This window comes from Pongo pygmaeus, chromosome 16 (genome assembly GCF_028885625.2).
Source record: "Pongo pygmaeus isolate AG05252 chromosome 16, NHGRI_mPonPyg2-v2.0_pri, whole genome shotgun sequence".
NCBI lineage: Eukaryota > Metazoa > Chordata > Mammalia > Primates > Hominidae > Pongo > Pongo pygmaeus.
Genome location: NC_072389.2, coordinates 88,820,901 through 88,836,163, shown reverse-complemented (window position 1 = coordinate 88,836,163; position 15,263 = coordinate 88,820,901). Strand labels below are relative to the sequence as shown.

Sequence of the window (15,263 nt, the reverse complement as noted above, 5' to 3'; positions counted from 1 at the left end):
TATTTTTTTCTACCAGCCTCCCGGTTTGGTGCTGCTTGAATGTTTAAAATTTGATGTACTCTTAGCAAGATTTTAATAAATTTAAGAATCAAATACCTATAACAAAATTTTAAAAACAGAAATATGCAGTGTTACAAAATATTAAGACACAGCCAACCCATTGTGATAATCTGGGAAGATGTTCTGAACCACAAATCAAGAAAGCACATCTACCTAAATATGATTTAACTACAAATTAGGTAACGCTTTTGGAGGCAGCTATAATGCTGTTCTTTTCACTCCAAAATGTCCTTCTCCCAAAGCCTTCTAAATCTAATTAGGGATTGTACCACCTCAAAAACACAAGATGTGAGGAGACAAGGGGTACAAGTTGCAGTTGGAACAGAAAGTTTAAGGTGACGATGATATGAAATGGAAATGGAGGAGGGAGAGTTTGAGAAAAACTGCAAAGGAAAAAGAGTGGAAGTTAATGTTAAAAATGTACTGGACACAATAAAATGCAAAATAACCACTACAGAAAATTAAAATCAGTAGTGTGGAGGAATATCTGTAGAAGATTTCTTATAAGCACAAGAAAATGTCAACGAAATGAGATATATAAGATGGAACAATGAAGAAATAATAGATGCAGAGAGAGGGAGCTCCAGCCTCAGAATTATAGGCATTTATGGAAGAAGAGCAGTAATCAAAATCATAATCTGAGAATAATCAGCAGCATTGTAAATAAAGACTTTGAGTATTCCATTCAAAGAGGCTCACCATTTTCAGTAAAGACTGATGAAACACACTACTGGATACATCCTGATTATAACTTAACTTTTATATCAAATACTAACACAACAAAACAAAAGTAGTATAAGCTTTCAGGCAGAAACATAAAACACACAAGCAAAGGAATAATCAGATTTCTCCTCTGCCAGGTCTCAATGTCAAGGGTCAATGAAGTGTGTTTACAGCTTTGAGGAAAAAGAAGTAATACCATATCATGCAGCATTGCCTTTCCTGTATGAAATGCAAAGATTTAATCATATGCCAGCCATGCATCCAACTAATTAAATAATACTTAGCTAGCCAAGAGTTAAAAACTCATACATGAAAAATTCATATTATGAAAGGACTAGGATTTGTTTTAAAATACTTCTAAATATGTATTGTATGTAAGGACAAAAATGAAAACCTAAAGATGTTTACCTAATAATTTTTATATAAAAAAGAATGGACTCAGAAATCCCACTTCTAGATATTTACCCAAGAGAACTGAAAAATTTTGTTAACATAAAACCTGCGTGTGAATGTTTATAGCATTTTTTCATACTTACCCAAAACTAAAAACAAGTATCTAGCTGGTGAATGAATAAACAAACAGTTGTACATATGTGCAATAGAATGCCAGTCAGCAATTAAAAAGGTGCAAACTATAGATACCTGCAACCACAAGAATGATTTTCAAATATATTATGCTAAAAAGAATTAGTCTTAAAAAGCTACATATGGTGTGATTCCTTTTGTGTAACATTTTGGAAATGGCAAATTGTAGGGACAAAACCAACCAGTGTTTGCCAGGAGCTGAGGGTGGGGGAAGAGGCTGACTATACAGGGGCAACCTGAGAGCATTTTTGGGGTGATGGAACTGTTCCAAATATTGGTTGTGGTAGTGGTTACACAATTGTATGGGTTTGTCAAAACTCTTAAAATCGTATACATCCCAAATAGAATTTTAATATATGTCAGTTTTTAAGTAGGGAAAAAGAGAAGCGATGTAATCACGAAAGGTAATGTCGGCATAGCAATGTGAACATACTTAAACACTGAACCACACACTTAAAAGTGGTTAGGATGGTAAATTTTATGTTATGTGTATTTTGTCACAATTTTAAAAAATTTAAATTCAAAGCTACCAAAATAATGTTTGTATAATGGACTATGATGTAATCATTAAAATAATTTTTCCAAAGAATTATCAATGAAATGAGAAAATGCTTATAATATTAGATTAAAACAAATACTGGGATGAATTGACAGTATGATTTTCAATCCTGTAAATGGCAGAAACAATGGAGGATTAAATGACAAAAGAATAAAGTTCTTGGTGATAGGATTTTGAGTGACTACCTCTATACTTCTTGGCACATTACTAGTTTCCACTTATTCCTTTTGTAATCAAGAAAAATGGAAGCATCAGAAAGCATATGCAATGAGTTTTACATTGCTGACTCTATCAATCATTTCATAAAGGCTCATATTTAAATCATACTGGCAAAAAAATGACCTATCCACTTTAAAATTATTTTTGTTCCCATGGAAATAAATATTTTAATAACAATTAAAATAGTATCTATTGACTTTTAATTCAAAATGATTATTTAAGCCTGTGTTTAGCTTTCCTGGCTCCAAATTTGCCATTGAATTCACCAGGAAAACATAAAGGGAAAAAATATGTAACTCCATTGAAAAATTGGGAAAAGTGCCATGAAGAGATCAGATATTTTTAAGGAGTTTATGTAAAATATAGACAGACAAGCACTGGACTGAGGAAAGTACCCATTGGATGGAATTACAGACTCCCAAAGGAAAACTCTGCCTGGAAAATGAGTGGCAGGGTCGTAGAGCTAGTGGCTGTAGGGGAAGATAGGTTATGTGGTGGTCATCCCTGGAAAATTCTCAAACTTACCAGTATTAGCATCCCAAGAATGCTGTTCCAACATGACTTGGTAGAATCCCATTTGGTAAGGTCAATGGTTGAAATAAAATAGGCTGACTGCAGTAGCTCACACCTGTAATCCCAGCACTTTGGGAGGCTGGAGCAGGTGGATTGCTTGAGGCCAGGAGTGTGAAACCAGCCTAGCCAACATGGTGTAACCCCGTCTCCACTAAAAATACAAAAATTAGCCAGGCACGGGGGTGTGTGCCTGCAATCCCAGCTACTCTGGAGGCTGAGGCTGGAGAATTGCTTGAACCTGGGAGACGGAGGTTGCAGTGAGCCGAGATCAAGCCATTGCACTCCAGCCTGGGCGACAGAGTGAGACTCTGTCTCAAAACAAAGGAAGCATTACTTCAAGCAAATTTCTAACAGAGACTGTTGTACTAATTAAAGGAAGACAGCGAGTGCCCTGCTAACCTGAGTTGCTTCAGTAAGGGAAGAGAAGTGTCCTAATGGAGACATGCTACACAAATGCTTCTACATGTAGCTTTTCCCTTTTCATTATAGAAAAGAATACACATATTCACACATGAGACACACACATATTGTACATTAATCGTAGTGGTTATATGGACCCTTGGGTAAGAATTGCATGTGAGTACTACTATTAACTAAAGAATTCATTCTTTATTTAATATGACACTTCCACAAGACTTTTTGGCCCCCAATCCTTGAAAATTAGTTTCTTAGAATTAAACTTTGAATCTTTGGGGTAATGTGCACTAGTAAAAGTTTTACAGGGAACCAATGCCTTGTATTTGCTTTTTTTTTTTTTTTAATGCTTGCCTCTTCTATGAAATCATTATTTCTTCTTTCTTCTTTCTTTTTTCCTTTAGGAATTGTGAAGGGCAGAACATTCGGTACAAGACATGCAGCAATGATGTAAGTCCTAAAATAAGATTATTTTATCCAATACAATATGTTCTTGTTTTAAGTTACAATATTCTAATGTGTACTCTAAAACTAATGGTCTCTTAATACCCTTTGTGGAAAACTTAAGTGTTTCTTTAATTAACAACAGATTTTGTGTATCAAATATCTTCCATTTATACTACCTTTTAAGGCCATATCACATTCATGATCTAATTTGGTAAGTATTTAATAATTTCTAAAGTCGTAGAAATAATATCTGCAAGCTCCTTCAAAGTTCAGAATGCTTTTATGTTCATTATCTTACCTGACTTTCACCCTGTCTCTGGGCAGGTGAGGTGTGGCTATTTCTCTTTTGCGAGTGAGAGGACTGAGGCTGAGCGAGGTAAAATTATTTTCTGAAGGTCACATAGGAAGAGTAGACTTACTTGAACTGGTCTGTTGTTATTTCTACCTCAGTGTCATGGAATACTATAGGTGACCCATCAGCAAATCACACAGAAATATACAAAACCCTACTCTTATTTTACATCAGTCAACACTAAAAATAAAAATTCAAATATCTTGCTTTAGAAATTTGAAAATAAGGCCAGGCGCATTGGCTCATGCCTGTAATCCTAGCGCTTTGGGAGGCCAAGGCAGGTGGATCACTTTAGGTTAAAAGTTCGAGACCAACCTGGCCAATGTGGTGAAACCCCATCTCTACTAAAAATACAAACTTAGCTGGGCTTGGTGATGTGTGCCTGTAGTCCCAGCTACTTTGGAGGCTGAGGAAGGAGAATTGCTTGAACCCAGGAGGTGAAGGTTGCAGTGAGCCAAGATCGCGCCACTGCACTCCAGCCTGGGCGACAGAGTGAGACTCTGTCTTAAAAAAAAAAAAAAAAAAAAAAAAGAAAGAAAGAAAAAATAAACACCAGAAAGAATCCATTCTATTTTCCATTCAAAACATTTCCTGGTTATCAGTAAGAGGCTAACTAGAGGTACTTGGCACTTGCCTCCTCATACACAAAAAGACCAAAACAACAAATAAACAACTACAATTAGACTAGAGTGTCTGAGGGAGAGCACTGGAGTATAGCAAGGGAATAGCAGAATGCCTGTGGCACACAGTAACTCAAGATAGTAGCATAGGGGGGAGGGCGAAGTACTCTGCCTCTACTACTCCATCTCCCCTGTAAGGTAAGCAGGGACCCCCCAGTAGCCCCTATTACCACTGCAGACACATGTAGTCCTTGCTACAGGAGAATGCAGCAGTCCTCACAGGCCCTGAGCCCAGTTTGGGGGAGCTGCCTGGAGTTCCCACAGCTGCATTGCTTCACAGTAGGAGCTCACATTGTGCACTGCCCACCTCCCATGACCCAGGCTGCTATGGCACAGTGCCACCTTGAAACTGGAGCCACTGCTAGAGTGTGCTCTACTCTGGGGAACAGTAACCACTGATCTTTCCATCCCTGAAGCTCCACTGTCATTCTTACATGCTCACACAGATGACTGCAGCACCACAACCCCAGCTATTTAGAACCTAGGCCCAGTGAAATGGTGGTGACTCTTGCATCCAAGTCCACATGGCACCCTTCCCTGCAAGGAACAGGTCCTGCACAGTTGTGCATGTACCTCCAGCTTAAGAACCAGCCTGGTGGCCCTTTCTCTGGCAAAGCTGTACCACTACTGCCCTAAACTCCTGCAGCCTAGGCCATTGAGGCACTCACAGATATTACTACATGGATTACAGCTGATGAAACTGTATGGAGACCCAACTACTGTGTCCACCCAGAACCAATGTGAATTGACACTACGCAACTGACACCCTAGGACACATCTTTAGGAAAAAGTCTTTCCTTATAAAAGCTACTCTGTAAAATTGGAAGTAAAAACGGATTCAGCAGATGCACAGATATCAAAGTAGATACACAAGCCTGGGTGTGGTGGCTCATGCCTGTAATCCCAGCACTTTGGGAGGCTGGGGTGGGCAGGTAACTTGAAGTCAGGAGTTTAAGACAAGCCTGGCCAACATGGTAAAACCCTGTCTCTACGAAAAATACAAAAATCAGCCAGGTGTGGTGGCACACACCTGTAATCCCAGCTACTTGGGAGGTGAGGCAGGAGAATCGCTTGAACCTGAGAGGTGGAGGTTGCAGTGAGCTGAGATCACACCACTGCACTGCAGCCTGGGTGACAGAACCAGATTCCATCTCAAACAAGCAAAAACAAAACAAAGCAGATATACAAGAAACTTGAGAAAGCAAAGAAACATGACACCTTCAAAGGAATATAATTCTTCAGTAACAAACTCCAAAGAAAAGGAAACTTACAAAATGCCTGAAAAAGAATTCAAAGTAGTGATCTTAGGGAAACTTGTGAGATACAGAAGAATACAGATAAAAAATTTAATGAAATCATTTGAATTTACAATAGCTGTATTTACAGTAGCTACAAAAAAGTAAGATACTCAGGAATAAATTTAACCAAGAAGGTAAAAGATCTTTACATTAAAAATTATAAAACATTAATGGCCAGGCATGGTGGCTCATGCCTGTAATCCCAGAACTTCGGGAGGTTGAGGCAGGTGGATCACGAGGTCAGGAATTCAAGACCAGCCTGGCCAACATAGTGAAACCCCATCTCTACTAAAAATACAAAAAATTAGCTGAGTGTGGTGGCGGGCACTTGTAATCCCAGCTACTTGGGAGGCTGAGGCAGGAGAATCACTCGAACCCGGGAGGTGGGGGTTGCAGTGAGCTGAGATTGCACCATTGCACTCCAGCCTGAGCGACAGTGCGAGACTCCATCTCAATAAATAAATTAATTAAATAAAACATTAATGAAATAAAGAGAATGCAAAAAGAAGTGTTCATGGATTGAAAAAATTCATATTGTTAAAATGTCCTTACTATCCAAAGTGATATACAGATTTAATACAATCCCTATTAAAATTCTAGTGACATTCGTCACAGAAAAAAAGAAATCCTAAAACTTGTATAGAATCATAAAAAGACTCGGAACACCCAAAGAAATCTTGATTAAAAACAAACACACAAAAATCAAAACTGGAGGCATCACACTACCTGACTTCAAAATATACGACAAAGTGATAGTAACTAAAACAGCATGGCATTGGTGTAAAACTACACATAGATCAAAGGTACAGAATAGAAAGTCCAAAAATAAGTCCACATATCTACAGCCAACTGATTTTCAAAAAGGGTGCCAAGAATACACACTAGGGAAAGGACAGGGTCTTCAATAAATGGTGCTGGGAAAATTGGATATCTATATGCAGAAGAATAAAACTGGACCCCTATCTCTCACCATGTACAAAATCCAACTAAAAATGAAGTAAAGACTTAAATATAAGACTTGAAAATATGAAACTGATAGGAGAAAACAGAGGAAATACTTCATGACATTGGACTGGGTAAGGATTTTTAAAATATGACCTCAAAAGCACAGACAATAAAAGCAAAAATAGACAAATGGGATTATATTAAACTAAAAAGTTTATGTACATCAAAGGAAACAATCAAGAGTAAAGAGACAACCTATAGAATGGGAGAAAATATTTGCAAACTAGACAGCTGGACAAGGAAATAATATCTAGAATATATAAGGAATTCAAACAACTCAATAGCAAAAAAAACCCAAAACAAATAATTTGATTTAAAAATGGGCAAAAGGCCTTAATGGACATTTCTCAATAAAAGACATAAATACCAACCCAGGTGTATGAAAAAATGCTTAACATCACTAATCATCAGAGAAATACAAATCAAAACCACTATATCACCTCATTCCACTTAAAATGATTATTATCACAAAGACAAAAGACACAAGTGTTTCTGAGGATGTGGAGAAAAGGGAACCCTTATATGCTATTAGTGGGAATGTAAATTAGTTCAGCATTTGTGGAAAATAGTATGGAGTTCCTCAAAACTTTAAAATAGAACTACCATATGATCCAGCAATCCCATTGCTGATTATATATTCAGAGGAAATGAAATCAGTATATCACAGAGACATCCTCACTCACTTGTTTATTGTAGCACTATTCACAATAGCCAAGGTGTGGAATCAAGTGTCCAACAATGAATGAATGGATAAAGAAAATGTGGTATATATACACAATGAAATACTATGCAGCCATAAAAAGAAGGAAATGTTGTCATTTGTGACATGGATGAATCTAGAGGATATTATATTAAGTGAAATAATCCAGGCACAGAAAGACAAATACCACATAATCTCATTCATATGTGGAATCCAAAAAAAAAAAAAACTTGATATCATAAAAGTAGGCAATAGAACAGTGGTTACCAGAGACTGGGGAGGGCATGGGGCAGGTGGCAGGTAGAGATTGGGAGAGGTTAGTCAAGAAAGTTACGACTAGGAAGGAAGGATGATTTTTGGTGTCCTATTGTACAGTGGAGTAACTATAGTAAACAGCAAGACATTGTATGTTTCAATTTAGCCAGAAGAGAGGATCTCGAATGTTCCCACCACAAAGAAATGATAAATTTTTGAGGTGGTGAACATGCTAATTACCCTAATTTGTTCATTATATAATGTATACATGTATTGAAACATCATGTTGTACCCCATAAATATGTGTAATTTGTGGAGCCCTAAGGAGTTGAAAGAAAACTGAAAAATGGGCTTAGCTGGTAGAAACAGAAATAGGGGGTAGAGAGGAACAAATGTTCTGAGAAATAGGGTCAACTGCAAATGGCTCACTAGCACCCAAGCATCCTGTTACAAGTATCCAAATCACAGCCCACCTGCACCAAGCATCCTGCCTGCAAACATTCAGCCCAAGTAGCAGACCTAAAAAACTCCCTTCCAGTCCCTGCCTCTTTGTAGACAGCAGACAGCCTTCCCTCTGCTGTATTGCCCATTGCTCGCTGGCAGAGTATCTCCCCTTTTCTTTAATAAATCTGCCTTTCCAGACTCGTTACTGTCTTGGTAAATTCCTTTACTATGTGTCAGCCCCAGGCAATCACTAACCATGACATTTTATGTGTTTATTAAAAGTTTTAAAAACATTTCCCTCATTGGTGGTATAGACCTAAATTAAAATGACAGGAATTAAAAGGAGATTCTGAAAATCTGGAGATCTCATTTTAAATGAGATTGATTTATTTTTATCCACTTTTCTCAATTGGCTGTAACTAATTTATTTTAAAAGATAAATTACTGGGGCTTTGTCTGTCTTTCTCCCTTTTCTGTCCCAAGCCAGTGTGAGACATCAGTCCTGGGTAAGGGTTTCTAATCTACGGATCAAGCTTTTTCTTGGTGGGTAGGCGCCCAAGTTCTATGGGAGTAGAAAGCCGGCAGTCTTTAGCAACACCTTTTGACTGAGAACTCAAGCCATATTTGCAGTCCATTTCTATCAGCGATGAAGCTGACATTTCTATCTGTATCTCTCCACTGGTTCCAAACTTGAATGGGAAAAAATGGATGCTTATTTACTGGGACACTCAAACTCAAATATCTCTTAGCCAGAAGTAACCAGATTTTTATCAACCGAGTCCTCGGAGGGATTTTGGAGCACTATGCAACTGCTTGGCATCTCTGGTGATTTGAATTGAATCACACTTGATGTTGAGCGACACACCTGCTTGTGAATGCTGAATTAACTGAGCTGGAAGTCCAGATGGGGCATGTAGGAGGGAGAGAGAGAGAGGGACTGAACACAAAGGCACGTATGTCAATGCCAACGTAGTCTAGCCTTCCTTTTAAACAAGCATGTGGGTGTATTAGCAACCTCAGAGTTTTATCCATGAGGCTTTTAGATCTACCACCTTTTTCATGGGTGCATTAGTTGTTTTTATTGCTGCAGTAACATATTACTATAAATATAGTGGCTTAAAACAAGACAAATGTATTATCTTACAGTTCTGAAGGCCCAAAGTCTGACACAGGTCTTACTGGGCTAAAATTAACATATAGGCGGGGCTACGTCATTCTGGAGGCCTAGGGAAAAATTAATTTCCTTTTTTTCCCAGCTTCTAGAGGCCACCCACATTCCTTGGCTTGTGATTCCTTCTTCAGTCTTCAAAGCCAGCAATGTTGCATCTGTTTGAACACTTTTCTTTTTCTTTTTTTTTTCTTTTGAGAGTGAGTCTCACTCTATCACCCAGGCTGGAGTGCAGTGGCACGATCTCAGCTCACTGCAACCTCTGCCTCCCGGGTTCAAGCAATTCTCCTGCCTCAGCCTCCTGAGCAGCTGGGATTACAGATGCTAACCAGAATGCCCAGCTAATTTTTGCATTTTTAGTAGAAACAGGGTTTCATCATATTGGCCAGGCTGGTCTCGAACTCATGACCTCAAGTGATCTGCCCGCTTCGGCCTCCCAAAGTGCTGGGATTACAGGCATGAGGCACCGCACCCGGCCTGAACATTTTTCTGTAGTCATATCTTCCTGTGACCACAGCTGGTCATTGCTCTCCCACCTGGATAATCCTAGATGATTTCTCTGTCTCGTGGTCTCTAACTTTAGTTATATGTGCAAAGATCCCTTTGCCATGTAAGGTAACATAGTCGCAGGTTCCAGGGGTTAGGTCATGGACATCTTGTGGGCCAAGGTGGTGCATTATTTTGCCCAACACAATGGGATAGCTAAAGTTTTCTTTGGTCTGACAATTTCCTTGTAGTCATTCAAGAACAAATTTCAAAACAGTATGATTTCCAGCAATAATTTGTGAAACTATTTAAAACAATTCATTTTAAACCCCAGATCAAGGTGTTACATTTTGGGATATCATTCTAGAGTTTCTCTGTGTGTGTATCACTCTGCTCTAGCTAATTCCAAAAAGGAACCTATTATCAACGCAAGTGTTAGAGTATTATGCCACATAGTACAGACATAAAATGTAATCTGCTAAAATTATGCACATGAGGTGCAATGGTTAGGACTTTGCTATACTCGAGTGAAAATATGATGCCCCTGAAGCTCTCTGGGCCTTGGGGGTTACCTGTGGTCTTTAATTTACGGTCCCTCTGGGAGAATGTGGCAGAAATTTTTCTTGGCTGGTAAGAAATAGATGCTTGGGGTAGGGTAGGAAGGAGGTGGAGAAGCAAATGCTGCCCTTTTTAGTTCTCAGAGTTGGAATCTTTAGAGAGTCCTAAGAGAGGTTTCAGAAGAATGTAGCATCAGTTGCTATGCTTGTCATTGCAAACTCAGAATTTCCAACAAAATTCCTTATTTGGAAAATAAGGGAAGGTTGTGGCAGTGGAAGTGTCCAGAGCATCCCTTTGTCTCCACGTGCCACAGTATCTGCAGCTGTGCATGCCCAAGCTGTGTTGCAAACCAGAGGTGCATAAATGCAGCCCCAGCTTCAGTGTTGATAATCTGTAAGAGTCCATTCCTGCACAGGAGAGATTATGCAAGTATATTCCTGAATACACTATAGAAACATTGCAAACATGTTGAGTGCCATAAGTGGATGTAACCACAATGAACTTGGAGTATGAATATGGTTATATCTTTTTTTCCATATAATTAATTGAACTGCTTCCTGCTTTATTAATTGGAGGCTCAAAATATCCACCTCACCATAGCAGGAGTGGGGACCAGTCTGCAACCCACCCCACCTCAAGTGGAGAGAGGACCAAGTTCTGATGAGCATCCCCCTGCTGTTACTTCTCCCTGCCTTCTCACTGCCATTCAATGCCTTACTGAAGACTGGCCACACTAGTTCAGTGGTTAGTGGAGTTCATGTTACCTGGAAATGGGGATGGTCATTCACTCTTTTGAAGGAAGTTGCCTTTAGTGATTTTAAGATGAGGAGTTCTTTTGACGGAGACTTGCCCCCGATTCAAACATGCCTACACCTATACTTCCAGGACTGTAAAAGCCCTGTATTAAGGGACGGCAGGGTCTTTTCATTCCCATCCAAGAGATGTCATCATCAATGGCCAAACTCAGTCTCTATCAGAGTAGTCTGCTGTATGGAGAAGGAGGTGTTTCTGTCAGTGAGCCTTGGAAATCTAACACTGGATCATATTCCAGAGATTGCTAAAAGTTCTATTTCTCCATGGGAATGCCTGAAGGCTCAGGCTCTCAGCCTTAAGACCATGGGTTGTTGTCTATATGTGTTGACTTCCTCACACTTAACTGAAATAATAATAATAATAGCTCATACTTATTAAGTACTTCCTGAATGCTAGGCATTATTCTAAGTGCCATTTCATGAATAAATTAATGTAATCCTCACACTAACCCTGAGAAGTATGTGCTATTTTTATTTCCATATTTACAGAGGAGATTTAAGTAAGCTGCCCAAGGTCACAGAACTGAATTTAACCTCACACAGTCAGGTTTTGGTAGTGCACTCCTAACAACTCTACTACACTATACAAGAGTATGGAAAGGCTGTAACGTTTGTCAGATAATAAAATGATGCTGCAGACAGCAGTAGCTAAAGCATGGTGGCTTTTAGCAACACATGAGCACAAGAATTGCTGTGGTATTGGAGGGACATTATACTTCCAGATACCATTGTAGAAAATCTAACTCTGGAACAGTAGGTCAGACCTTCTAAATAATTGGTTGGCAAGGGCCAGAGATCAGAGAAGAGCAGGGAATTAACTGAAAGAGACGCAACTGAAGGGAGTCAGAGAAAGGAAATCCTCCATGGCTACTGGTTTTCTACTACTCCAGCAGCCTGGGGTGGATCCCTAGCATAGGGGAGGATTCGACTTAATGAGGACAGACTCTGACAGTTGCATTTCAGAATTCTGCCCACCTCAGCAGAAGACACTAAAGAAAAAAAAAAATTCAGGCACTCAAGAAAAGATCAAATGTTTTTTGTTATGAAGTCTAGTTGTAACAGGGACATGCATTCACAGCACATAGATGAAGATGAAGAAATTCCACTCCTGGTGTGCAGGAGATCATGCCTCAAATGGCAGGAGCGGGAGGCATATCCAGGCCACGAGGACCACACCACCGTCCCTGAGAATTCAGACTTTGGTTCAGTGGCTCTCCTTGGGTTCACTCTGTCAGGGGAGATGGGGATTTGGGCTTTGGGCCTGAAAAATTCTGGAACAGAACATGCCTGGGTACAGTGCCATGGCTCCTGGGTGACTGCTGTCTTCAGACATAACCTGCTGATCAGCACTTAGCATATATCCTTATAGCCAGAGACTGGCCCCTGAGCCCTAGATAAAGAATTATCTTTATCAGGGGTATTTTGGAGCAAATGGAGAATTCCTAAGAGAAGTCATGCATGTCAGCAGGGAGGTCTAATACCTGAATTCACTGATGAGTCATGTTTTTATACCAGGGTTTATAGGATTAAAGGCAGTGCTGGAAGAGGCAAAGGGAAAATAATTTTAAGATAAGTATATCATAATTTGGTAAGGATGTTTTTGTAGCATGAACACATTTTCCTATGAGCACAGAGGGAGGCCTGGTGTACTTGCAGAGGGGGCTCCCAGGCCTCCTTCTTGACTTTACGGAAGGGACATTTGATGTGACCATTGCAGGATCCCTCATACCATGGATCCTATGAATGGCTAGAATCTGACAATTTTCCATTCAGTATTTCTCTTGAAGATGTTCTTTTCTTTTCCTTGTCGTTACTCCTACTCTGGGCAAGAGTCACCCCCTCTCGTGTCTGTCTCCAGACCTCCAGGCCATCTTGCAATTCTACTGTTCCTAAAATGCCATCTTTTATATTTTAGTCCCCTCCGTGGATCCTTATTGGTTTTAAATCTCCTCGCTCGCATTCAAGGACCTTCTTATCTTCAGGTTAGATTTATCTCTTATTTAAACTCCCAACTTTCACCCTTTCTGGACAAGGCTGCACACTGCTCCTTATAGATAACGAATTTATTTCTGCTGTTTCTCTTTTGTTATGTCATTTCCCGAATCTTGTCCTGTTTACATCACACCATCCTTTAAATCCATCTGAGATTTCACTTTTCCACAATTCCTTATTTGCCAACTCTAGCTTACAGTGGCCACCAACAATTTATTTTTATGCTAGAAATGTTGTCATTTGTTATATGAAAGAATCACAAAATTTAGCTCATAGTACAACTTGGATGTGAAGTTAAAATAAAATTTTAAAATTTGCTTGTAGCAACAATATTATTTCTCCTGAGTCCCTGCTTGCTGGTTATTGGGAGAGGGGATTGGGAGGGGGATTGCCTAAATGTCTGATCCACATGAAAGCTTGGTCCAGTCCTATTATATAAGTAATCTCAGGTAATGGCCTGTCTCTCTGGCATAAAAATACTCAGTTTATTAGATAATCTTTCATTCCTGGCTTCTATACATAAGTTGCCCCCAGGTTTTACATATCCCCATGGTTTTAGGAGGGGAAGGAGACCTTGTTTTCAAGATGGTTTGGGAAATGGGTGCCTTTTGTCATTTGTTGGCTGTGGCAGCCGCCTCCTTCTTCCTTTCTCTTCCTTCACCTCTTCTCCATCCTCCTCTTGTCTCTTCCTCCTATCCTTCTCCTCTTTCTTCTTTTCTGAGCTTCCCAGACTGGCTACCTGCACTGACTGACACTTCCTTTTTTTACTTCTATCAGGTTAAGTCAAGTCTTGCTGATATGGAATCTATTCTTATTAACTTCGTCTAATCGATTGTACAATTTAACTCTTGGATAACAATTCTGTGTCCTTCATTGCATTCCTACTTAAAGTCTACAAATACCAGTGATAACACTTGTTCAGTGTGTTTCATGCATGTAGAAGCTACATCTCCAAAAAGATAACAAGCTGATTGAATGACAGTGGTGGATTATATTTTTTGTGTGTGTTCTCCCTAGCACGTGACCTAGGGCAAAGCCCATCAAGTATATTTCATAAATAAGTGTTGTCTTCAACTTAACTGATATGAAAAAAATGCTTCTCAGGGAAAGGAAAGCAGAAGAATGTTTGGCATTTTGCTCCCTAAATGTCAAATAGACTGTTAAGACACAAGAATCCCTAGCTTGTCTTGAGCTGGGACATGGGACCTAGCTGAGCCAGATTAGGCAAGCTTAGTGTTGACACTGGAAGAATGTGAAATGAATGAAAGCATTTAATGTAAGTAGTCAGTGTCCCCCACGTTTACTAGAAAGCAGTATTCTATAATAGAGTGCTTGTTACTTTGAGAATCAGTCTTGGCTTTGTCATATCCTAGTGTGTGTCTTTGGACTAGTGGCTAAAAACTTTCCAAGTCACAGTTTTCTCCATTTATAGAGTGAGGGTAATAATCCTGACCTACCTAGTTCAAAGGGTGGTGGTAAAAAGAGAATGTCAGTGATTACCCCTGGGAAACTAACAAGCATGATCCGGATATCAGGCTGCCTTAATCAGATAGCATCATATGCTAAGAACAGAAGTCCACTTAGATTAGCTCAGGACAAAGGGGATTCACTGGATGGATATGTAGGTTTTTAAGAGAATTTAAGCATAAGCAGGCCTTGAGGGCCTGGAGCCAGAAATCAGAAAATGAGGAACACAGGTTACTTATTCCTATTTAAATGCATAGTTTACTGTCTTTCCTCCTCCTTTCTTGCCGAATTCATTCTTCTTTGCTGTGGGAACTGGCTTGCTTCACTTCAACATGAATCTTATAAAAGAAATGGCCAGTCCAACCCCCGATTGATATGAGTTCTTAGCACACTTAGCTCCAGCTCTTTTGTTGCAATTCCAAATTTCTGGGAAAGATTGACCTGGTGTGGACCAGATGTTTCCCTC

At 39.5% G+C, this 15,263-nt stretch overlaps 1 protein-coding gene across 10 annotated transcripts in view; it reads left to right on the top strand.

Annotated features, from left to right (window-relative positions):
• ADAMTSL3 (ADAMTS like 3) overlaps positions 1 to 15,263 on the top strand; it is a 388,887-nt gene that overhangs the window by 145,498 nt on the left and 228,126 nt on the right. For all 10 annotated transcript variants that reach the window (XR_010123993.1, XR_010123994.1, XM_054451684.2 and 7 more), the window contains one exon: positions 3,538 to 3,583. Coding sequence is in view for 8 of the 10 variants with exons in the window: in XM_054451684.2 (XP_054307659.1) it covers positions 3,538 to 3,583 (46 nt within the window). In the remaining 2 variants the exon portion in view is untranslated. The remainder of the gene's footprint in view (positions 1 to 3,537; positions 3,584 to 15,263) is intronic.